The following is a 26,200-nucleotide window of genomic DNA, read 5'->3' on the forward strand; positions in this document are numbered from 1 at the left end:
GTCGGACCCCCGACTCCAGTCGTGAGTGCCCGACTGCCGCTGAAGTACCGCCCCCCTGGAAACCGCTCCTCCCGGCCGCCTCGCGACTGGCTGCTAGGGCTGCTAGTTAGAGGTCGTCTTCAGCTTGATTGGCTGGCCAAGGGTGGGAGGCGGGCCCTGGGAGCAGCGGCGTTTACTGGGCGGGAGGTGAAAGTGGCTGCCGCGGGGCGGGGGTGGGGAGGTGCTGCTCCCCTCGGCGGGGCCGCCGGGGCCCTGGGCGCCGTCCACCGCCATGGGGCTCCGCCGGAAAGCCAGGAGCCCGGCAATGCTGAGCCACGAGTTCGTCATCCAGAACCATGCAGACGCCGTGTCCTGCCTGGCGGTGGGCCTCCTGCTGGGGCTAATGTTCGAGGTACCGGAGCAGGGTGAGGGGCCCGGTGGGCGCCGAGCCGCGCAGGGACGCGAGGCGACAGCGCGGCGCTCCGGCTTACCTCCGCGGAGCTCCGCCCCGTACATCCCCGCCGTTCGCCTCCGCGCCGCCGCTGCGCAGCTCTGCCCTCTCCCCTCTTCCCTGCCGGGCTGTGCCCCGGTGCCTCTTTGCCCGGAGGCCTGTTGGCTGCCTGGCACCCTGCCCGCGCCCCCCTCCGCGTCTCGACAGGAGCTTCGGCTTTGCTCGCTCCCGCTTTGCTGCTCGCTCTTCGTTTGTTTGGTTTTCTTTTTTTTTCGTCCAGCTTTCCTTCATCTCTGCATCTGTTGCACGCCTCGCAGCCTCCCGTAAATTCCCTTTTACTCAGTTCCGTTCCCTTGAATAAAAAAGCTCCTGAGACCCCTTTGCTTAGAGCAAATTCGTGTGTCTCTTGGTCGTGTGTGAGAGTTATTTACTTTTTTTTTTTTTTTCCCCCTGTTCAGACGTCCACGTGGTGAAGCATGTAGGAGCACTGTTGCAAAGAGGGCTTCAGGCAGCCACTGATGTTTTAAGCAGGCTTAAACCAAATGGTAGCTAAAAACTGCTTAGGCGCCCTTTGCACCGCTGCTCCCTCTGTTGCTGAGTCAGCTCGGTAGTGACGGATGACCTGAAGAAAAACGCAAGATTTCACAATCTCAGACTAGTTTCTGAATTTCTCTTTCCCTTTGCATTTGAAAGTTACCGTACAGTTTATTTCTATATGCAAGCAGCTTATTAGTTTCTTGGGTTGTGGCTGTTCTCTTTTAGACATCTTTTCCCTACCTTTGGGACAAAACTGTTGTGTGTTGCCGTGTGAGTCTATTAGGCTGGTGTCGAGTGTGTGGTAGGGCTTTGTAAATTAATAGATAACTTAAATACTTTCCTGAAACATTTTAACATCAGTTGGCTGAGATGTAAAATCAGGTTATTTTAAAAATGCAAATGCTTTTAGATTCTCAGAGAAGATACTTCCCTGCAGATGTCTTTTTTATTTTTATCTTGACCCACTTCTGAAACTGTTAAGGATACTGTGCAGGAATAGAGTGGAGAAAGGAGTCAGCAACAGTCAGACAATTTCCTTCTAAATGTTGGACAAATCCAGTGTTGATGTGTAATAAATTATGTCTATGATATGAAAGTTAATATGTGAAATGCAGAACTGATTTAAAAAAAAAATAACTAGGCCCTTGGGAGCTGAGGTGAAAAAGGCTTTTTAGTTAGCTTTTAAGGAGGAGAGTAAATGCTTGCACCTGGGATAAAACATTCATTTTAGGATTCATTCGCATATGTAGAACTTCTTATGTATCTTGTATATGTTACTTTTTAATGAGGTTGCCTTGTGTGTCTTTGCTGTTCTAAAAAAAAAAAAAGTGTGTTTTCTGGAATTCAGTCTCTAAATTCCATTTGTCTTAGCTCAGACTTTGTATGAACACAGGAGTTGTGCTTCTGTAAGTAGCTGGTAAGTCTACTGGTATTTGGAGGTACTGTGCAGCTCCCCCAGCGTATTTTTGCTCTGGTGGTGAAGCTTACCTCTTTTATAGGAAGAAGAGTAAGCCAATATTAGTTAAACCCAAGCATAATTAGCAGAATATCTCATTTCTACTCAGAATAAATCTGAAAGTTTAAAATTTTGCAGACTAGATTCCAGTGTAGCTTTTGATTATTTTCTTTTTATTGTGTTTGTTTGACTAGACTTGTGTGCTTTTTATAGTATAACTTAAACGTTCTGCATGTCCGTTTTTGATGCAAAAATTATCTGTAGATTGGGACAGCATTCACTTCTTATGCAGAGGAACGATGGTTCTATGTAACAGGTGATAAACGGTTTTGTTGCCATAAGTATAATATTAAAAAAATAAATTCTGTACAGCCTTTCATTCTATTGACAAATTTTTTTTGGTGCTAGACCTCTGTCTCATTCACCGCAGAAAAGCACACAGTAGTTACTGAATGAAACCTATATTTCATTGTTCACCATGTAGGCTTTGTACCATATTTATTATGTGTAATACAAACTCTGACAACCAAACAAAACTACTGATGTTTTTGAGTATTTTTTGTGACGTTTATCAAGACACTATGTTGAGTGCTTCATAAGTGTTACTGAACATGCCTACACAGCTGTTATCCCCATTGCCTTCTGGTCTTGATTTCCTCTCTATATTAAAGTGAAATTATTTTTAGGTTTTGAGTTTTGGGGCACTGAATGACTACTATTTTTTTTTTTTTTAAATCAATGTTTTTCAGAGCATTTTGTGCTTGCTGTGATTTCAGCTGCAGCTGTCAGTGGCAGGTTTCCAGATCCAACTTGTGGTACCTTAGATTGTACACTTACGAACTAAAGAATGTACAAATGAAACTTTTTACAGCTGACTACCTCTTTAATGATTTACTCAGGGCTGTGTAGTGACATCAGAGTAAATACAGGTTTTCTTTTCTAGGTGGCATTCAATTGCCTATATCCATGAGGCCATCCAAAAAACAATAGGTATGTTAGAGTTAGAAATTAGCGTTAGTATGTAATAAATTAAATTATAAGAATTTCTTTAAAGGAAATTCTTATGCATGGTTGTTTTTCCACCTTAATTGTGCTTTTTTATACCTTAACTTTGCTAATTATTATGAAGTCTTTAGAAGTTTGTAATGAGATCCACTCTGATTATAACATACTGAGAAGGGGCTGTTAAATTTAGTACATAACTGCTATTTTCTTTCTTCTTCCTTCCCTGAGAATCTTTATACAGCAGCCTTTGTGTGTCTAGTCCCAGCGCTTTTCTTGATGAGAGAGTGGACTTTGTCTTTGAAAGAAACTGCACTTTCATTGTGCACGGTTCTTTTTAAGCCACTAGTGCAATCTCAGAAAAATTTCGTGTGACGTCCTTCTAAAACAATTTCCGTTGTTGCTTGCGTTCTGTGGTAGGGTGGCCACAGATACCGCTTAATGGAGCTCCCGTACTTCCAGCAGAGTGGAACATTTGTGGTATGTTATCGGCTTAACAGACAACCAGAAAAAGTAATAGCTAATGTGATGGGCTTTAGCAAGGTTACCTGCCACCTTCTTCTCCCAAAGTGCGTGAAAAGTAGCTTATCCTCACAAAAGCTACTGTCCTAATATATCTTCAGGAGATAATTGAGTATGATTTCAGTCCCCTTTCAGAATGAAAGGAGGCTGCCGTGAACTCAGAGAGCAACACTTTTTTTTTTTTCTTTTCTTCCAGAAAGAATATTTTTCTCCAGACTTTGAAGGGCAGCCCTGTGGTTACAAACCATAAATTGAAAAATTGCCTTTCACTGCCTTTTAGCTGGACCATAACTTCAGGTATCTTTGTGGCTGTCTATAAATCTAACAGTTAGTGCAGTGCAGTGAGCCTGTATTGTAAAAGCAAACTGTGTCATTCTTCTAGACTAACTTGCTTGCAAGTTTTTAAGAATTCTTCCTGTACTTAAGGAATTTTGTTAATTAAGTAATGATGTAGAGGGTATTCTGTATACTTTGTTAAAGTACAGACCTCAAGGTTATGGAGTTGTGACCAATACTTTTGTTTAACTTACAGATTTTTCCTTCTGTTGTCTTTGCGATTTGAGCTGTTCTGCATTTTGTAACGAGGCTTCTCTCGGAGCCTGCAGTCATTCTCTCGCTCCAAAAACAGCACAGTGAGGGCAGAATTGTTGACCACTTCGGTATTGCTAAGGCTGTCAGGAAGCTCTCTTTTGACATGGGCAGTGACAGGGAAGAGGCATGTCCCCTAATAAAGGGGTCTGCAGGACGTACCATGGTGCTGTCTGAATGCTGTGCCACAAAGGAGCCTGTTGCTGTGGGTCCTGAGTCGTAACTGACTGAAAGCAAGCATCGTTGTTTTAGCAAGATGCTGATGGCATCAATACCTACGTAACTATATTTTCTCTGTCTGCTAGAAGCAAACAGTTGTCAGTGAATTCTTTGCACTTTCGCTGAATGAGTGTTTTAAGTTGTTTTTGCTGCTTTGGCTGCTTGTTCTTCCCCTCAAGCAGACACAAGACTTTGTGTAGCTGACCAGTGCAGCAGGTTAGGAAACTCATCTGTGTTAAAATTAATAGTTTTTCCTCCCTCTTGTTTTGCCGAGTCAGTTTTAACTTATATAATTCTGCTGTCCAATTTACCGTGCAGCTACTTGTGATGACACGTGCGGTGCAGAGACAATCAACTGGTGGTAAAGAGAAAGGCCAGATTGCTCTTCCTGATGGTAGTGCTGGCTTATGCAAGCTTAGCTTGTTCATGGAACTGCAGTGCAGTCTTACAGTCAATTTTGTATGCCAGAAAAATCACTACTTTTTTTTTTTTTCCTTACTGAGAATTTCTTTCAAAAGTGCTCTTCAATATTATGACTCCTCTGCTGCTTAATTTCACAGGTGCACTCCCAAACCCGTGTACGTAAATGATTTGCCTCCCCCTCCCTTTTTTGTTACAGAGGATGTTCTTCTACCTTGTTGTGCCACTTGCTTACTTTGTAGCTGGGTAAATTTGTGCTGGTTTTATATGTTCCAGTATGTTCTTATTTATATTTTTAGCAGTTAGGTTGTGTAACATGAGGAAAAATAGCTTTCCTTTTTTAGTTTACGTTTCCTTGTAAGTCATCTCTATGAAATCCAGTTTAAGAGAAAATGTAAAAGATACAAGAATTTATTCTCCTTTCTTATGTTAACTTTCAGTTAATGCCTGTTGTCCATCTCTGATTTATGTCCTAGATAACGGAGTGCTTGCCATCATAATAAATGTATTTGCTATTGGCAGTGTAGGATGTAGTTGCATATTGCGTTTTCTGCAGCAATGAAACCGGTTAGTTTTTCCCCTCTACTCACTTCTTTCCATGTGCTTATCAGTCTCTCGGTTAGATGAGCGCAACTGTTTCTGAAGTCATGCAAACCAGATCAGTGAAATGTTTTCAGTTAAACTTAAAAATTATGTTTGCCTCTTATCACTCAGTCATAGGTTCTATAAGCCGTGCTGTAAACCAGATGATAAACAGTTCCATTGCCATAGCTAAAGGCTAAATACACTGCAGCATGGGAGCGGGAAGAAGTTGTCGGGAGATACAGATGACTGAAAACTTTTTAACTAGCTTTGCCACTGGAGAAAAAGTAGCATGAAAGTATGCCATTGCCTACTTAGATTGTACCGTAGTTCTTAGAAAATGTTTGCTTTCTCTGGCTTGATTTATCATACAAGGAAATTCATGGATGGATTTTTTAGTTCTGTTATTCTTTGAATACCCAACTTATTTATGCTCGCTCTTAGCCAATATGTCACTCTTGAGTATCTTGCAAGGTTAGCTGAAACTTTCTGTCTGCATTAATTTAAAGGATCTTTTAGCTTTTGAAATAACTGAAAGACGTTTGCACTTCTAAACACTTAAAAACGTTATTTAGTACAACGGTGAGTAATTGGAGCCTTAGCTAAAGGGATGTAATTCAAGTTCTGACTCTACGCAACAAACGTTAAAGGATTTGCAGCATGACGAGCCTCTGCGGTTGTGGGAGATGAATAGCACTTTCGGGACCCCTTTGATTTAAATCATGTATGGGAGAACGTTTGTTGATGCCATAATCTTCTACTTTTGGGTGTTTATAGTCTAGCTTGTTTGAAATATCTGATACCTTTTTCTTGTCTCTTTTTAAATTTCAGGTCACAGCGAAGTACGTCATCATCTTTATTACTGTGCAGTACAATGTCACCTATGCCACTGGTAAGATTAAATCAAATGTATTTTGTTTCTGTGTGATGCAAGAACCCAACTATTAAGAGAGTATATATTTTTTCTAAATACTTGACTTTTATAACACAGTAGTACTCTCATGTTTGTCTGTCTGCTTTTGGATTTACTAATACTGTATTTACTAAAACGTTCTAGTGCTCTCTCTGTTGCTCGTGACTAATACTCAGCTACTTTTCCCATAGTTAACACTGCTACAAAATCGTACTGATATATGAGAAACATGTTCTTTCTAGCTTTTGATACATACAATGGGAAGTTATTGAATAGCAGAAAATTATTGTTAAATTCTAAATATCTGTTGCTTATTCTTGATTTTTTTTTATGCTCTTGATAATAATTTTTTTTTTTTAACGTTTCAACATTATCACATTATTGTTCTTGAAGAACTAGTATAGCTGATTAAAAGCATATTTTTAGATACAAAAAATAAGGGAGACTAGTATGGATTTTTTTTTTACCCCCCTAAATATTTCCTTTTCGTCAGTCTTTTGTAGCTGCTGTACCAAACACGTGACTGGTAAGAGGCTAGTGGGATTTCTCTATTTGATAACTTAATTTTTCATGATAGTATTAATAACAATACACTATTTCTAGAAAATCTTACATGGGCATCACTAAAATTAGAGAAATTGAAACTTAATTGACGTTTTAAATTCTTTAAAAATTAATACCTGACAAATATGGTCTAGAGGACCCTGTTTGAGCAGGAGGGTTGGACTGGATGATCTCCAGAGGTCCCTTCCAACCTCAACCGTTCTGTGATTCTGTGAAATTCATTTTAGCATCTATATACTTGTATAACTATGTTTATAGTAGTGTCTTTCCCCTAGAGGATTGCTTCATTCAGTTTCTTTTGTCTTACACGTGGCTTTCATCATAATTTAAAGCAAACTATCTGAACCTTGTGTTGAGAAAAAGCTCATAAATGTATTTCTTCACAGCAATTTTCTATGTATTTCCAGAAATTAATCTTCTCAGTGTTTTGAAAAAACAGGTGCCATGAGCCACCCATTACAGATAAGGAACTAAGGTACACGTATGTTAGAACAAAAGTCATCAGGATTCTACAAATTTTGGCTTCCAAACCAAACAGACCTCTGTGCTGTGACTGTTCCAGACAGTGTAGCGCTTTCACTGCGTTTAATACATTCAAAATAATGCATTGATCAACTTCTCTTACAGTTGTGAGTACACATTGTTTCTGCAGACTTTTCCTGAGATGCCTCATATTGAAAACTTGAGGCATACGCAGTCAGTGGACTTATGTTTAGCTAATATTTGAGCAACATCAGGTAGGAATCTCATACAGCAGAGACAAAAGTAAAATTCGTTTCTCAGAGCAGTTACCAAGATGCTGTGATGTGAGCCTTCATAACGTTTGGCATTTATATATGATAGCTATCACCAAGGCATAGCTTCCTTTAGTTTTATAGGTGCGGATGAGTTCCACACAAGAAATTTTAAGGTCTCAACTCAGGCCCTCAAAAAATAATGAAAATGTAACTAGTGGATGTCCTTTTTGAAAAAACAGTGCTAGGTACCAGTCAGAAATAGCATTTGATATGCAATTACTTGTACATTGGTTATGTCACAGGTTACTTTCAAACATCAGAACAGGACATCTTACGTATAATTCTAAAAAAAAAAAAAAAAAAAAAGTCCAGTGCGTGAGGACCTTAGTGTACCATTCACGTTATAGGAAGCAGTAATTGCTTGCTTGACACTTTCTACCATAGTTTACTTTAGAAAACATGTTTTATGATGACTATGTTTCTGTTGATCTATTTTGGGCAGCATCAACCAAGCTTGATAAAGGGTAAACGTCCTAAAGACAACAGAATTCTTTGACATTTATGAAAAGTGATGGCTGTATAGAGAAGAAACATCCAAATTAATGCTGTCACTTAGAAAGCAAAAGAACGCAAATTTTAGACGTGCTAGCCTGCAAATCAGGATGAGCGTGCTTTTGAATAGTCACCATACAAGTTATTTCTTTTCCATTGCAGTCTCATAGATGCATAAAGGAAAGTGAGGTTGGGTGTTTGTGGATCAAAGCTGACACACCCCTATGAAACAAGGCTTCCTGAGCGTTACTTCTCCTTATACTTGCTTTTTTAATTGAATTTCATTTGCGTGCTCTCCTCTGGTTCAACGTAGTAAATGCAAACTTTTGAAGTGTTGCTGTGGCAGTGGGAACGTTTCTTTATTTTTTTTCTACAATTTTGCTTTTAATTTATGAGAACATGTTACTACTTCTCTAAATGTAAAATTATTTGTAACTGCGCAACATCTCTTATAAAGAGGGAAGTTACTTATTTGTTATTGACCCATGTGGTTGAACTCTTTGGGGATGCTATCCTCACTGTATAATTTCTTTCTTTCTACATGTAGTCATGCTGCTTGAGATGGAATTTCATTTGGTCTCTACCAAAGTGTAGAGTCTTGGTTTTGTTTTTGTTTTCTATGGCCTAGTTGAAAGAAAGAGATAGAGGCTGCAGGTCAGTATGTAGAGCTCTCAACCGTTCTCTCCAGGTTTGTAAGTGTAGCATTGTACTGAAGAAAGAGAGGATTCCAGCTTATTTAATCAGGTACAAAATCCAATTTGTCACAACTGGATAGTTTAGAATCCTGTTGCAATTCAACAGAGCTTCCAAAAAACACAGATCACTAGTGCCCTTTCTCAATTGCAGAGAATACCTCTTCATAAGAAAGTAAAATGTATGTTAAAAGCCTTTTTCTTTTTCAGATGACAAGAGCGAACACATTCATTTTTATGGCTATGGTCCAAAAGACATTGCCACTATCTTCTTCTACATGCTCATAGCTATTATTCTGCATGCTGTGATCCAGGAATACATATTAGATGTAAGTTTACTACTGGGATATAATTTATTTTGATAAACATACTACTACTAGCTATCAGTTGCTTAGCAGTTTTTCTTTGCGATAAGTATATAAGCCGTGATAGAAGAAATAGCTTAGCGTTTAGAAGCGCTATTATGATTGATCCTTTTGTTCTTAGACAAAATTGCAAATAGACTTTGACACTTGCATAGTGATAGTTCCTCAAGTTTTCTCTAACGGTTTTCAGTAGTATTTTTTTTTTTTTCCTATAGGTAGGTGTGTTACTTCATATCCCTAAAATACCTAATGTGGTAATCAACTAACAAAAGATCTTTTATGCCTTCAATTTTTTTAATGTTATTTTATATTTTGTTTAAAAAACAAAACCAAAAAAATAACGTTTTCCTCAAGTGTTGTTCATTTGGAAATGTTCTTACTCTTTTATGCTCTTGTGTGTTTAAACACATGTGTAAACGCTTGTAGTTTGAAAAATACAAAATAAATGCTGTCGTTCTTTTCTAATACTGATTTAAAAAAAAAAAACCTAGCATCAGATCTTAGATGGTGAATTTTATCAATATTTCTTTTTTTGTGTCTTTTGGCTATTTACATGAGGACTTTTGCTCATAGACCTTCGAGCTTGGACTGAATCTTTCTTATTATCATGAGTTCCGTTATTGTGCAACAATGGATATTAAACGTTCATGTCCTGCTCAGAATGCCTGTGAATGAGGCTTGCTGCTTTAGATTCCTAATAATTTTCAGAAGATCAAAAAATGAAAATAACTGCATTGTGATAGGTTCTTATTTGTCAGCTGAGCCTCAATAACTTCATCATATGCTGTTTTATACCAACTCAGTTGCAAAGTAAAATGAATTTGCCGAAGTCATCGTGCAGACGAATCATTATTGAATGGCCTTGCAGTGACTTCACAAATAGGTCATGTGAGTCACAGAAACTCAAATGTATTTAAATGTGCAAAGAGATTTGAAGAATTTAGCAATACAACTGTGATTCTGGGGGAAAAATACAAATGTCTGCCTTTATTGTCTGAATATTTTCCACATCTACTTTGGCAGCGAGTTTTATTGAAATCAATTGTCATATATGCTTCTGCAGATCGAGCTCTGAAATGGTAGGAGCTATGTATTTTGATTGAGGAACGGGAGATTAGAGATGTAAAGAAAACAAGAGCGAACACTAACTACCAAATAGCATTCTTCTATTAGAAATTTAATTGTTGATCTGCTTTTCATTTCTAGAAAATTAATAGACGTCTGCATTTGTCAAAAACAAAGCACAGCAAATTCAATGAATCGGGACAGCTAGCGTTTTTCTACTTGTTTTCATTTACATGGGGAGCAAGTATTTTGACTGCAGTAAGTAAGTCACCCTAATTGCCTTTTTATTTATTTATTTATAAAATAGATTCAAATATTAAGAAGGTCCTTAAATCAATGCCTTTTTTCTTTTTTTCCTCTTTAGGAAGAATTCATGATGAACCCAACCTCACTGTGGAAAGATTATCCCCATTCTCGTATGCTGTAAGTGTTTTAAAACCTGATACTTCTAATGATTCAATTTTAAACTGCCTGGGATTTTGGGGACTACTAAAAAGGTATTGACATTGGTACATTGTGAGAATGACAGCTAGGTGAAAGTAGTTTCTTCTGTTTAAAAACTGTCAGCTATTCTATCCAAAGGCAATTTTGCGATGCTTTAAACATCAATCCAGCAGACATTTGCATGTGTCTTTAGTTGTGCCGTGGCAGCTGACTTAGAGTGAAAGCGTTTGCAAGATGGGGTATATAATAGGACAGATGAGATGTTTCACGCTAAAGAAACATATGTGTGTGGGAGGGTGAATGCTCAAATTAGAGGGGATATATAGCTTGATTGTTATTAGGATGCCTTACGAAATTGTGTTGTTTGTCATCCCCCCCCCACCCCTTTTTCTTCTTTTTTTCCAGTGAGTATGGTACATGGAAGGGGGAGGATATGCATTTTTAAGAAATGAGTTCCACTGCTCAAGGAACTGCCTGTTTTTCTTTTTGTTTGTTTTTAATACTATTTCAACAGGTGATTCAGAACATGCTATCAAGAAGCGTATAGACGCTAATTCAACAGACTGTCACCACTGAGTTGTTTCACGTGTGCAGCACCTATGATTTAGGAATCATATAATTAGCCAGAATGAATTATTTTAAGATAATAAATTAAAATCTTGTATCTACTATTGAAAGCCTGAAAACTCATCGTTTTTTGTTTTCTTCATCTGAATTATTATTTAGTTTTCAGGTAAAATTCTTCTATATTTGCCAGATAGCCTATTGGCTTCATGCACTACCAGAGCTATACTTCCAAAAGATCCGAAAGGTACGGAGTGAAGTCCTCAGTACAGTTAATGGCATATATATTTCTTTCCGGTTACTTGTATTCATATTTTTGTTTATTTATAGTAACTAAATCTTTATTTACATATTTATATATACAGTTATCCATATTTGGTTGATACATGTTAATGGCTTGTATTTGCTAGCTTATTTAGTCTGGATTGGAAAATTGCATTATCTGTAGGCGTCGAATCAGATGTGCTTCCGAGAGATGTGTACAGTAGTGAGAAAAATAATCAAGAGTAATGAGTTACATGCTTTTCCTTTGGATGACATAGCTAGACTGTAACAGTGTATTATAATTTCTCTAATTTTAGGAAGATGTTCCAAGGCAGCTGTGTTATATTTGCCTTTACATTGCTCATATCTCTGGTGCCTATATATTAAAGTAAGTGTTTGCACGTTCATTTTGAACAGATGAGTTTATGAACTTCACAATTTTATTAATTCTATTTTTTCTGTTTTATAGTTTGCAGCATTTGGGGCTAATTCTGATGGTACCTCACTATTTAGTGGAACTCATTTTTCATGCCTCACGTATTTTCTACTTCAGTGATGAAAACAAGCAAAAAGGGTAAATCTTGCATGTATTAATTAATATTCAGAACTTTGGATACTGTTTGCATATAAATGTGTTTGCGTGAATGTAGAAGTGCTCAGGTAGCAAACCTCACCTGCTCTGTGCCTGATACTGCTTGCTTTTAATTCAAGCAAGTCGTTGTCACTATATAGAGGAAGAAGCAACTACGCAACTTCATAGTTATCTTAATAAGATTTTGCTTAGGCTTTTGTTAAAGTCCCATTTGAATTTGCGTTGGCTACTTTGGTTTCTATAAGTTGCCTCTTTGCATAAATGTTTGCATATAGAGACGCTCGTTTTTAAACAAGTTAACCTAAGAATCAAAGGAGCATTCCCCATAAGTTTTTGCAGGTCTCTCCTTTTTTTTAAGTAAGAGTAAAAAGGAAATAACTGTACAACAGAGGAGGTAATGTCTAAAATGTTCATAGGTGATAAAATCTCTTCAGTTATGTTTCTCTTGAATAAGATTCTCAGCTATCCTGGAAAGGAGGAGTATGAAAGTAATGCATCCTTTGGAAACGAAGGAGATGCACTGAGATACTTAACTGTGAGGCGTGCATGCTAAGAATGACTGCGTACATTTCACCCTCTGAATGCAAAGACTTTTGGAAGTTCTGATATGAATAAAACAACATTGTCCCCTTTGGGTGTTCTTGGCTCTTATTTGGTCTTCCTTTGCTGTGCAACTGCCTACCTGGAAGAGATTTTCATGTGCATCTTGCTTTCTTTCATGTCATCTTTTATATATAGGCAGCCTCCTTTGAGGCAATCTAATGGTGCTGCTCTTTCTGATCTTCTCACGAGATCCGTTCATGTCACTCCTTAAAGCTAATAATTAAAGTAGGTACAGTAGAACGTTCTTTGCAGAAAATCAATATTTACTGATGCAAATAGGGAAAATGGGAGAAAGCTTATGTTTCATGTGTCATATTTAACTGTGTTTTTTTTGGAGCTGTGAGCTTATCTGCTTTTCCATATGCCATCCAAATGCATCAAGGCTAAAATACTGATTAGAAGAACATCTTTTTCTGTCTTATGAAGCATATAATGGTCAAGTAAGCGACTGTGTGCGTCTTTGGCTGGAAAGCAGTTATCCCGTGTGCAGTATTGCCTCAATTTAAATAACTGGAAGTGGAAATTGGATTTCCTGAAAGATGATATGCAGAAGCATTTGGGGCATTTTATTTCTATTACAACATATAGCACTTGTAATTTTAACTGTAGAAACAATACAATGTCAAAAGCCAGGTATTTTCCTTGCCCAGCATATGTTGTTTCTACTTATGGGTTCTACATTCAGACTCTGTAGCTTTCCTCAAAATCTTGTTTTGGAGGGGATGGAAGAGGGCTGCTTTTTTTTTTAAGTAGTCTTGCTTACTATACCATGACAAGTTTGAAGTGCAAGTTTTCTTCAAGTTTAAAATCGGTTGGACAAGCTGATTTTTTTTCAACGGAGATTTTGAAAAGGTACTCTTTTTTCACGTTGGTATAGCCTCTTTGAATCCGTTCATCAGTCACGTGATATCAAGTCTCTTGTCTATAGAAGTCTTTATGTAATGTAGTGGCAATTACCAATATGACCATGTTAATTTTTAGAATTAATTGCTGTTGACTAGCACTCTGAACTTAAGGGTTCTTTGCCACATCCGAGAGCAAAAACTTCCAGATGCTGGAAGTTTTTAGAGTGGCATCTTGCTCTGTTAACTATAATGTGAAAAGGTTGTGATTTGTTACTTGTTCTTACTAGCTAACTGACTATTGTTCTTTCTCCTCTTAATCTATAAACTTCTGCTTGTTAAAAATGCATATATTGCCTTGATCTGCCAACTATTTAATATATGCATATTATACCCTTATGCTCATCTTTCTGGCTCTGTAACCTCACTGCTACTTACAAATGATTCACAGCATGAACGTCAACTTGAGATGTACCTTTGTGCTTCATTGTGCTTTCTCGTCAAAATAGCATGTAGTTTTTTACTTTTGTTCACTCAGTGAAAACTCATTTTCTATATTGAACACTTTGAGGCAGGACTGAATGGTTTGGAGAAGACCAGGAGTTTTTCTGCAAATGTTGGCTCCTTCCTTCCCCTGTTCATTGCTGAGAGAAGCTTAATGAAAAGCTCTGTGTACTATATTGAAAAGAAATGGACTAAAAGGAGAAAGCACATTAATTTCATTATTTTGTTTCCAGATTTACCATTTGGGCTTTACTTTTCGTAATGGCACGTCTTTTGACCCTAACTTTATCTGTCCTCACATTTGGATTTGGTCTGGCAAGAGCAGAGAATCCGGGTTTTTCCATAGCAGATGGAAACTTCAATGTACTCACTGTGAGGTATAACAAGGCTAGTAGGCATTCATGCTTTTGTATAGTGTGGCATTTCAAAGTATCTTTTAATATAACAGTGCAAGATGATGATGTGCTTTGAAGAGGCTACCTCTCTTCATGTCTTAGAGGTGACGTTTTCCTCTGGGTTTTTAATGGGAAGGGAAATTTTGTTCTCTTTTCTGTCATCTTTTCACAAAAGTAGTAAAACAGATTATATGGGAAGCATAAGACAAAAAGAGAATTTCTTTTCAGTGAATTGTTGATTATTGTCCAAAAACCTGGGATAATCATCTCGTGAAAGCTTGCTTGTTTGTTTGTTTTACTTTTCCTGTGTCCACTATGGGCATAATATCATTTGGAGATATTAATAATATCATTTTTTAAAAATAATTGCTGTTTGGGGCCTTCCTAAAATGTTTTCAAATATCTTTTGTTCTTGCTTGTTCATTTTGATATCTGATTCCTTTTTCAGCCTAAGCTTATCACTTTAATATCACTGTTGTTAAAAATGTCTGGAATCAAGTAGGTAGGAGGGTTTTTGAATCTGTATGATTTCTCATTTGTAGTTCAGTTGGCAGGCAATTGCATAACAGAGACCTCTTCTATCAGCCACTGAAAGCTAAGATCATAACTTGATGATAAACATGATTGCTTCTATAAATATATTTGCATGCAATTCCCATTTGTTTCTCATGTGGGTATACACCCCACCTTGAGTAAAGTTTTCTGATACATCTGTTTCCCGGTGATATGAAGATTTTAGTTGTTTGATTGGTAGACATTTGGGGAAAAAAAAAAAGCAAATACTGATTTGCAGTATGTTCATGGACAGCTGAAACTTTTATCTAACTGTCTCTTAATTCTCAAATCTTTTATTAGGGTTAGCTGCCTGACTGCTGTTTGTCTAACACAGGCCTGGATGATGTGGAAATTTATAAATTTCCAACTGAAGAAATGGAGAGAGCATATTCAGAACCAGATTCCTAAGAAAAAAATAACTAACATAAAGAGCAAACCAACAAAAAAGGAACCAGACAGAGGTCAGCAGCCTAATGTTTTTAAGCTGTTTCTAGGCTAAATGTTTTTTATACAAGATGCATCATCGTATATCTTTCCTTTTTGTAAAAGAGCAAAAGCGTCCATCTGTTGACATATAGAGAGTATAGATAAAATTACAGTTTCTTCAAACATTGGAAAATATTTTTCTCTAATTCCATATTGCTAGCAGGACAGCACACTGTCTTTAAAGTTAGCACTGAAGAATCCTGGAAGATCTTCAGGACTAGTGTTATTCATTTAACTCTGCATTAATCTAAATGCAAGGAAAGTTTCATGAAGCTGGGCTTAATGATTCCAGGTTGTTTTTCTTTTTAAAACCAGTCTTTCACAACGCTGCCAAAAGTTGTTTAACTTTATTTCTACTGTATCTCATAAATTGTTTGTATTATATTCAGACCATTAAAATTTAGTTCATTTGTTTGTTCTATATGCACGCAGACACACCTTGTAAAGAAAATTTCAGCAACTGAAAAGGAACATTGCAGTACCTGGCAAAGGACAACTAACGGAGAAAGACTTTTTATTAAATGACATTATATAATTTTCAAATTCAAATGTTTTCTCAATTAGATAACTTTATATAATTTTCATAAATCCTATTTAAGAGAAATTTCATTTTCCTGTTAGTAAATATATGCAACACTGGAGAGAAATATGTGTGACAGCTTTGGGATAGCGTCTCATGAAATTTGGGTAGAGCTTTGAAAAACACCGTCTGTTGGGAATTCTACCACATGCTGTCTCTGTCTCTCAAGTTATTCTTTATGTATTTGGTTTTACTGAGAAGGGTTGAAGCTCTTCACATTCACAGATTGCTAGCTCTGAGTCAGCGTTAGCTGAAATCAACTGGAAGATTCTAGATGAGCACAAGGGTGTTAATGACACTGTTTTTCCTTATCCTTCCAGAGCCGCCTTTCTGCTCTGAATAGAGCTGCAGGTGCATTTGTTTCCTTCTCCAGTCTTGTAGGTCCTTCTCTCCTTTCCCAGTGAATAACTTCATTGCTTTTCTGGGTTGCTGTATGAAATTAACGCAGTTCTTAAGTTCCCCAGATGATTATGGTCTGGAATAGCGGAAGTGAAATCCGAACTTATTGACTTTGTTTTGCTCCGGCTGAGCAAAACAAGGAGCAGCAGAGGCATTAGAGCTCTCTGATTGAGTATGTGGGAAGATGTTCACACACTGTTTATCAATTAATCTTACTTCTAATTGCAAGAGTACTCACACCTGGAGAAATATTTTTAAGGAGAGCTTGGATTCCACTAAAGCCAGTAGTTTAGTTTCAGGCATTGTCTACAAGTCGCTTTCTAACCTCCTGAAGGTAATAGACTCTCCCTGTCCTCCTACCCTTAAGAATGCAGACTCAGTTGCAGTGAATGTATCTACTTAATGGTTAGTCATGATCTGCATTGGATCCCAACAGTGTAAGAAAATAATATATATTTGAGGTGGTTAGGTGTGGAGAGTTCGTGTAGCTGGTAGTAAAACATAATAATCAAGTTCCGATTTAATTGGGAAAAGGAAGGCTAGGAGAAATTAAGTGTGCCAAAAATTCTATGCACACTGCTTTGTTTTGTCTGTCCTGCTCCAACTTCTGTTTGTGCTTTGGCCTGATGGCACAGAAGGCTGATAAGTGTGAAAGGGCCTACTATCTAGGATAGCGCATTCTTTACTGGTGTATGGCTAATAACACTGTATCATAGGGGGAAAAAAAAACCTGAGAAATTAATAAAGCTGATATAAGAAATGATGAACAGCTAAACTAAAATCTCAGTTAAAGAAAGATGTCATAGGAGAAGAGGGGATGTGGATTAATACTTGGCTGATTAGTAATTGATTAAAAGATGGGGAATGGTCAATTGACACTCTGAAGAGAACTTACCAGTGGGACCCAACAGGTTTCTTTTGGTGACATATTCATAAATAAACCAGTGAGGTGAAAAAAATCTGTAAATGAAGCAGAATTATTTCAAATCCCTGACAGCAGGGAGTGGCAGAAGGATCTTGCAAACATGGAATAGATAAAAACTGGCGGATTTAGTATGCAGTTTCTAGATTTCTAAGCTACTTAAATAATGCACATTATGAGAGAAGGGAAAAGGGAATTAATGTATACATACACAACATTGTGCTTCAAATTAGCATTCATCTGAAGGGAGAGATTTTCTAAAGTCAGTATTTTTTCTGCAAACGTCAAGTTGATGCTTTGCTGCAGTCAAAAGCAAACAAACAAAAAACTGGCTAGAATGTACCATTGTTTAAATCCCTGTGTGTTTCTACATCCTGAAAATTGGATGCCCTTTTGGTGACCCCATCTGAAAAGACTTAGACTAACACCAGAAAGGTATAAAGAAAGATGACAGTAAGGGGAGAGATTAAATACCGCCTAGCTTGAAAAAGAAAGGACTGATAGGAGATACGATAGCGTTCTGAAATGCTAAGTGATTTGAGCAGGCAAATACCAAATGACTGTTTGCTATTTCTCACAGCATAAGGCTAGAGGATTTTCAATGAAATTATCAAGTAGTATGTTTAAAACAAACGAGGATATAAAACCCAGAGAGCTTGCAGAAGTAATTTGCAAAGAAATTTGCAAAGATATTAAGAGGTTTAGTTCCTGAGGGTTCAGCCTGTCAGTAGGTATTGTTAAAGCAACTGTATAAGTGCAATTTAGGCCTCGAAGTCCCTAACCTCTGATTTTTCTGGAGCTTGAGGGGAATTATGTTGGTTGGACCACTCTGTTTGCCTCATTTATATTGTTCCTGAAACCTCTTCTACTAGACACTGTTGGAGACGGGGCGCTGGACTAGAAGCAACTTTTGTCTGACTGCTGTTCTTATCAACTTTGTATGAAGTTCTTAAAAATTGTAGGTGCTTGACTCCAAGTTAATTTATATTGAAGCAAATATGTAAGTGTTCTTGAGGTGCTAGTCTAATTTCAGGATTTTTTGTGTGACGTCAGGTTGTGTTTCTGCTTATTGTAATTTTCCCTGTTTAAAATTACAGCTAACTTTGTCAATGGAGCAGCAAAATTGGAAGATGGAGCATCACCAAGAATAAGAAAATCAAAACCAGTATAAGCTAATACTAGAAGACAACATTTGACAGAAGACTGTAACTTAAAAAATTGACCCGGCAAAACTATTATTTGGATATCTTATTATGTAAATGGACACTATCAGGTTAGATCTAAAACATTTTTGTTAGTAACTCACACTTATGACAACAGATCATCTTTAATCTAGTTTAACCCAACAGCCTCCTTCAAATTTCTCTTAGCTTTGACAAGGAAAATAGGCAAACCAGTTTGAATTACTGGCTCTGTGATCAGAATGTGATCAGAAGTGATCACGTTTTTATAATATTTGCCTTAGAGACCCTTCAGGATGCTATCTAAATGATCTGTTTGTTTGTTTTTTACAAAACCTGTAGTTTAATCTTTACCCTGTTTTGGGGGGGGGAGTGGAGGAGGAGAGGAGGGGACTTGTTTATACTTCCAAAGGGCCAATATAGCATGCTTGCAGTCACATGTTCCAGAACTTTTTTCTCTGTTTGTTTTTTTTTTTTTCTTTCGACTTATAACTGGTACTTCTTAAAGTCCTGAGTCTACTACTGTTTTAGAAAGGTGCTCAAATAATGTTGTAATGAATGTTTCACCAAACACCATTTCAAAGCTCTTTTTTTTTTTTCTACTTTCTTTTTTTAACCTGTAGATGATCAGTTATTTTGGTCTGTGACTCGAGGTTTTAGCTCTGTGAAGGCATTATTTTTCTCCTTACATGAACACTATATTTGGATATGATTTTAATTATTAATACGCTTATATTAAAAGTGCTTGTTTGACTATAAAAAGATGAATGGTATTTTTGTAAGTAACTCTAGATCTGAGGCTGGTATCTCAACGTTGTTTGTTTCATGAACTCACTTTCTTATTTGCTGTAACTTTTTCCCTGTGCAAATAGATTGTAGGAATGCTGCATTAATTCACGTAAGCCTTTACATTTCTACTGAAAATGTTTACCGTGGTACTAGGATACATTTGTTAATATTTTTAATAAAGCTGTAAAAAAAAATGAGTGCCTCACCTGGTAAAAGTATCATCTTTTGAGCAGTTTGGGTGACAATTTCTTAGCCTTTAAGTATGTCTCGGCATGCTGCTCACAAGACAATGCTTGCCTTGATGTATACCCGCAACTGTAAGCCTACGCTACCTGTAGGGTTTGGGCAGATGTAGCCAAAACCAGGGGTACAGGAAAATCTTACTAAGAAGGGAAATTGACAATAAGTTAAAGACACTGTGACTAAAGAATGAAGAATGATTAATTTCTTTGTTTTCTTTTGTTTTTTTCCCCCTACAGTGATGCAGCAGTATTCCAATCAGAATGTTTTCCCTATCCTTTACTCCAAAATGCTTGAGCTCAGTTTTTTCAAAATGGGAGAGCAAGTACACCCAAGTTGCCCGGTTTTTAAAAGTGAATCCAGACACAGTGGCTTAGGTGCCATATCAATTTCTAAGCACCTAAAACTAGACAATTTTGAACTTTAAAGATTTTTTTTTTTTGCTTTTAGTATTATCAGAAAATATGTTCCTAATGTTACTATTTGAATAAATTGATAACACTACCTCTGAACGTTCTTACTGCATGACGCTCATGATGGCCATCACGGAAAGTTGGTGCATGATTTTTTTTTTCTTTCTTTAAGATTATCGTTTTTATTTAAATTGCTATTTTAGAAATACAAAGTTATTTTCAAATATTAGTATCAAATATACCAGTGTGTGTATGGCTGCTGCTATATTGCATGTACACATACTTTTGAGATAGGAACCTCCTCCTTCAAGCATGATGAAACTCATTTCTTTTGAAAATAAAAATCACTATCTATAATTACATTAAATATTTGGGTGCTTACAGTAATACCAAATGCATGAAATTCATTCTAGGCTTGTGCCTTATGAAGATGTTTCAAAAAAACTGCTTGCTACAAAAAGGCTACTTGCATTTCAAACAGTGTTTCTGGCAATATCACAGTGTAATTATTTTACAGATATGCAGATGATTCCACTGAATTTACAAATAATGAAGATTAGCAGATTGGTGGAACGAGTGGCTCATAAGCCAGAGGTAGATGGTTGGATTTCTTTTAAATCTCACATTTTTCCTTTCTGACTGAGTAGCAATGAGTTGTCAGGAAAGTAGAATCTGCATGGGCGGGGAGGAACTCACAGGAGTACTTATGTGTATTTTAATCGATTTGTTTATTTTCTCAAATTTACAAGAGTAAGACAGTTCCATACTCATCTCTGTGATTGCCTATTTTTAACTCCTTTCACACTACTGAATTTAAACTTCTGATGTATTCCATGCTTAGAAAAACCTCTGTGCCACATTCAGGTATTCTTTCCAGGTATTAAGTACAATAATTTATAAGGAAGATCTGAGACGTAAGTCAGCAATTCCCAAGTGCTTGCCAACTTCTTTTTAATTACAACCTTTGGGATCATTGCCAAAACATCTGACGTCTTTGAAATGACTCTTCTCTAACAAAATAGTAAAACCTATTCCAAACTCCTTATGTAATAGCAAGATCCCCAGTCAATCCAAGCATCTCATTAGGAAGTCAAAACAGAATGCACAGTTGCATATGAAAGTGTTTAGCTGAACGGGTTCTGGCTAAAAGACAAACCTAAGTTGGGGGTAGCAAGAGTAGTGCATACTGCCACGTTGTTGCTAAGTCCCATTAATGTCAAAGGCGATTTTCAAAAGTGTTAGGAACACACATCCAAAGTGCCATGAGACAAGTCGGGAAAGCCTATGCTTAAAGTCTAGGCTAAGGAATATGCAACCTGTTAGTGGTTGCGGGGGAGGGAGTGTTGGGCTTTTTTTAGTTGCTTTTTTTTTTTAAAGGTGGCTTTGCCAGTTTTTTCAGAGACCTAAGCTGATTGCATTTGTCATTTTGAGACGGTAGTTTGAATGTCGAATACAGTAACAATCAAATTAGATGCTGACTCATTCCGGTTTCAACCACGTAGACTTAACTGAAGTTGCATAAAATCTCCATCAGCACGGATGCTGAGGCATGTGCCCTCGTCCTGTAATACTGCAATGAATGAACCTATTAAGCTCTTTTTAAGACTTTAATTTATATAAATTGTAAGGTTTTTAGAGCAACTTTATGTTGTATTTTGTCACAATCTAATAGTAAACTTCATATGGCAGAAGTCCTTTGCGAGTAGTCAAATGCGCATCGTAAATTAAAATATTACCATGCATCAGCTTTTTGGGGAAACAATTAGATCCTCTTATTTTTAACCCTCCTTTCTTCTTGGGTGAGTATGTCAAAGTTGTTTTATCTTGTGAATATTTTTTTAAAAGATAAAATGGCATTTTTTTAGGCAGTGCAGAAACAGTTATTTTACAATTTTATATCTCAGTTTTTGAATGGAATGGTACAAATGAACAAATTGTCTTTGTTTCTGATGGAAATGTAACCAAAAAAATTCTTTAGCTGATACGTCTTCATCTCTGTTTCTTAGGTTCTGAGTTGACCGCTTGACATGGAATTGAGTGGAAGTTTTACAGTGGCATAAAGATGTGGACAGTGCTGTTGCTCTTACCTGCTTCTGTTTAAGTCCAGTAAACAACCGTAACGAGGCAAAGCAGGCTCTAAAGTGTAGGATGTGTTCAGAACTCAATTAACTCCAGCTCTCAGGTACACATGAGAACTTCTAAGTGATCAGTATTGTGGAATGCTGCTTAACTCTCTGTAAATAATTAATTAGTTTCATTATATTGTAGATAAGTGGACTGGGGTAGGGAAGGCAATGTTTCATCTATACTTGTTTCTTAATATTAAAAGAATGGGTTGCTTCACCCACTTAATTTGAAAGAACGTGCACAATGCCTTTCTTGCACCGTCTGAAAGGTGATTCGTCACAAAAAGTGCTAGTAGTTAGAGAAACATGTAGAACATTGATATTGTAAACTACAAATATTTAGATGCATAGTTTGTAGCTGAAGTTCACTTTATGGTTTTAATCATCATGAGCAAGAGTAGTGTTTAAGAACTAATAATGGTTGTAACTTTTTTACGGTTATCACCTAAAGTTCTGTAGAGTTGCTCTACGCTTAAAGCAGCAATGTACTCAATATTACATTGATAAGTGTGCGACTATGTGATTACAACAAATATACTGATTTGTTTTTAATTGTTGCTAAACTGTATTTTCATTTCAGTTAATTGATTTATCTGTCCTTTTCCAGTTGAACAATTAGAGTGTTGAAAGGCTTTTTTGTTTTTAATGCATTAGGAAAAATGAATTTACATAAATATCATTTCATCAGTCACTGTGTAGGCTAAAATTATGCTTAAGTGAAAGATTGTTACAAATAGCTACTTTTGCAGAAGCACTACAGAACATTTTAGGTAGATTTTATTGTTTGTTTGGTGTGTAATCCATAGCACAAGGCCTATGTGTTTTAATGTATGTAATTTATTCACTTGATATCAGTGTGGAAAACCCCCTCCTTTTTTTTCTGGTTGGCAGTGTTCTCCAACTAGGTATTTCTGATGCATCTCACTTCAGTCTGTAATTTTGTTTAATTTCCTTTGACATTAAATCATCTGTTTTATGACTATACTAAATCAATTACTTTTGGTAGACTGGTCAGTTCAGTAGATTAGCCACAAGAATGGCAGTCAGGGAAGAAGATATGTAGGTACTTTGGTTTTATTGAAAGTATGTGTGTGTGTGTGTATATATATATATATATATATATATTCCAGTTCTTTAATGTTTTTATGCATTTCCTATCAATGTTGGTTTTCTTTGCTGCTTATTCAATATCAGGAAGACTTTTCTATTTAATCCCTATGATACCTGTGTTAATGTCAAGGTCTTTGAATTGCTAGATATTCTCCCCAAGTCCAATCAAGCAATTTGCAGTCAATCTGCTACAAGCTATAAGCATACAGAAAATTTATCAAAATAATACAGAAGGCAAAGCAGGTTAAAATTTTAGTCATCAACCAGTGCCGATTCAGCCCCAGAAAGCCCGGCGATGATGTGACAAACTGTAGTTCTGCTTAACCTGCTTAGTTCAGAGGACTCTGAAATGAAAATTCTTTGGTATTTGATCTTTTGAATTCATAAAGTTTTGTCTGAGATTTTTGATTTGGGGCATGAGGGTTATTTTGTTTCTTTTGCATTGACTATTGCTAATTATTTGGGGAAGAAGGAAGGAATGGAAAGCTACTTTTGTCCTGGAGTAATACTGGAAAACGTTGTTGCATAGGAGAGGTGTTTTCTATGGGAATGTTCTTGCTATATCCTTGCAAAACATGTCAGTGTTTTAAAAAACAATCCTGTCAATAGATGGAACAGGAAGAAAGCTGAGCTCAGGTAAAACTTCGTATGAAGATTGCTGTTGATCGTGCTTAGTGTTTTTTTTTTAATCTCTTGAGTAAAGAAACAGGCTGAAGAAACAGGAGTTTTCTCTTGCACTAATTGCCTAAATAGAAAATGATCTTGCAGAAATCGGGAGACAAATCCGTTATGGAGAGAGATGCCCTTGTGAAAGGGAAAACATTGTTTTGGGGGAAGAATAATAGCAGATAGAAAATGGTGACTGACTGCATTATGGTCATAGTAAAGATGAATGGCAAAGTCCAAAAGATGAACTATGCGTCCTGTTTCCTTAAAGTCAGTGCTTCCATTGGCCTTTTATTGACTGTGAAAGTGTTGAGATCAAATTGGGTTGAATTAGCATGTTACATAAATCAAGCTTAAATTCAAGCTTGTCTCTCAGTGCATATCATTGTTGTTACATTTGTCTAAATGTATTTACAAGTCTGGCCAGATAGGCTACTTTAAAAGGAAAATGCACCAGCAGGTGGAGCAAATAGATAAAAATGCTTTAATTATACAGTTTTACAGCTACATTTATTATTGTCAGTTTTAGGAAAAGTACAAAATTTTGTTTATTAATTCTTGAAGAGCATCACCTATCAATGAAAAGGGAAAGCATTTTATCACCATATCCTTCATTGTATAAAGTGGGAACTACATTTGAAGTTAACTTGAATTCTCCTTGTTTGTAATTACTACAAAAATAAATAAAGGTTAAAAGAAAAAAAAAAAAAAGCGGATGCGATATTTGTACTGCTTTCACACGTGAAGTTCTCAATTAGCCTTGAGCCAAAAGTGTGGTAGATACTAAATATCCAAAGAGTTTATGATCCAAAGGGAAGAAACATGGGTAACCTGCTGTTTGCCAAAAGAACATATATTGCAGTTCAGTTTACCTTGTTTTTGTTGCTGTCAGTCTTTAACCTACCCCTCTCTTGCACACCTCCTTTTATGTCACCCTAACTCTTTTCTGTTATGATACCGAGATAGGAAATCTGTCCTTACCAGCTGGTTAGATTTGCATTCACAAGGACAAGCATGCATTTGTAATTGATAGGTTATTGTGTAGTGTAACTACAAGGTGAACTCCAAGGTGGAGCTGCAATTGCTTGTTTTTCCAGAACTTGGTGTACTTGGATTTCTTTTACTTTGTATTGTAATGCTTGTTTCAGAGGCAATTACAACCTCAGAATATCTTATAACTTACTCATAGGCACCTAACACTAGTTTGCCGTTTTGGGGAGGAGTGGGGGGAAGTTACTGGAAGGTGTACTAAATGGGTTTACTTGCCTGTTCTTCTTGAATACTAATTGCGTCTCTGTTTCTGTAATGAGCTCTGTATGAGTAGCTTGGCAGGACTTAAGTGCAGTGCATTAGTGCAGTAAGGCTCCGTTCCCTCTTTTCATTATTTCACACTTTCTACATTTTCAAAAGGAAGAGAGCATTTTTATGTGGCTGCTTTGTGAGTACCTAAAACGTAGGTATACCATGTTCCCTACTTATCCAATTTTAGTCTACAAAATCTTCAATTCTGGTTCAGAAAACATTTATGAGTACAGGATTTACTCAAGCAAATTGAGGCATAGGTGGATTGTATTTAGTATCTAAGGCCTTTTGTTTATATCTATCTATAATTTCCTTAGTTTACAGATGGCTAGTGAACTGGTATTATGAGGTAGTTTGAAAACAGTCTTTTATATATAGAGAGAGAGGTAAAGAATACCTCTGGTACTATTGTGTTCTTTTAAATTTTATCCCAAATTGTGTGTGTTGTATTAAACACTTAGTTCAATTGACTGATATTTTCTTTATCAAAAAAGAAAAAATTGAGCTTGTTTATAGCAAATCCTCCACAAGCATTAGTTAGCGCTAATTTTCACCTCAGTGTTTTGATTCAGAAAAAAACTGATTTAAAAAATCATGCTTCTGAAACACCAGGGAAGTTATATGGCCACAGGAGTATATTCAGGTTGAAGGAGAGATTGAAGACTCTTCATTACTGATAACATACTTGTATTTAATAATACTTACAAAGTATTATAGGTTATTTCTGAAATTTGTTTTTTCCCCTCTAGAGTTATTTTTCTAGCTTATTAATCAACTTTAAATTGTTTACAAGATGACTTAAACTGTTACCTTAACTGTAACTTAAAAAGTTACCAGATATGTTTCAGTCACTTTTAGACTTTCAGCTTCATTTAAATTTTTAATGTGTATCTATAACTTCATGAAAGTACTATTGTTTATGTAATCTTTTTTCTTCATGCTTAATTATTTTTAAGAATCTTCTGTCTGCCTCTTATCAAACAACGCGTTTTATATCATTTAGAAGATAATTACATAATACTTTGTCCCTAATAGATAAACCAGAGTCCACGTTGCCTTGAACGAGCTTAAGTGTATGAC

The 26,200-nt window shown here is 36.6% G+C and overlaps 1 protein-coding gene across 8 annotated transcripts; it reads left to right on the top strand.

Moving 5' to 3' along the window:
* The first annotated feature begins 134 nt into the window (after positions 1 to 134).
* On the top strand, positions 135 to 24,517 carry LOC104141673 (translocating chain-associated membrane protein 1-like 1). Of its 8 annotated transcripts, none has more exons than XR_011135343.1 (14): positions 135 to 391; positions 6,087 to 6,147; positions 8,924 to 9,042; positions 10,285 to 10,401; positions 10,508 to 10,566; positions 11,314 to 11,398; positions 11,733 to 11,803; positions 11,885 to 11,989; positions 14,190 to 14,333; positions 15,207 to 15,367; positions 18,391 to 18,566; positions 20,434 to 20,510; positions 21,923 to 22,098; positions 24,342 to 24,517. XR_011135343.1 is itself a non-coding variant. In XM_068912654.1 (11 exons), exons 1-11 carry the CDS (start codon positions 272 to 274, stop codon positions 18,462 to 18,464), a joined length of 1,116 nt encoding a protein of 371 aa, XP_068768755.1. In that variant the 5' UTR covers positions 135 to 271; the 3' UTR covers positions 18,465 to 20,427. The 8 variants fall into 8 exon arrangements, 1 of the variants encoding a protein (XP_068768755.1); XR_011135342.1 differs by lacking the exon at positions 24,342 to 24,517 and adding an exon at positions 19,743 to 19,880; XR_011135347.1 differs by lacking the exon at positions 24,342 to 24,517 and having other exon boundaries at positions 14,190 to 14,343; positions 18,391 to 19,880.
* The last annotated feature ends 1,683 nt before the right edge of the window (positions 24,518 to 26,200 follow it).

The sequence above is a fragment of the Struthio camelus genome, chromosome 18, assembly GCF_040807025.1.
Source record: "Struthio camelus isolate bStrCam1 chromosome 18, bStrCam1.hap1, whole genome shotgun sequence".
Classification (NCBI taxonomy): Eukaryota; Metazoa; Chordata; class Aves; order Struthioniformes; family Struthionidae; genus Struthio; species Struthio camelus.

Excerpts from the sequence above, each read along its gene's own strand:
- LOC104141673 (XM_068912654.1), top strand. The coding sequence starts at position 272 with ATGGGGCTCCGCCGGAAAGCCAGGAGCCCGGCAATGCTGAGCCACGAG. Across the intron at positions 392-6,086 it reads TGCTGGGGCTAATGTTCGAG|GTCACAGCGAAGTACGTCAT; the intron begins GTACCGGAGCAG and ends TTTAAATTTCAG. Across the intron at positions 6,148-8,923 it reads CAATGTCACCTATGCCACTG|ATGACAAGAGCGAACACATT; the intron begins GTAAGATTAAAT and ends TTTCTTTTTCAG.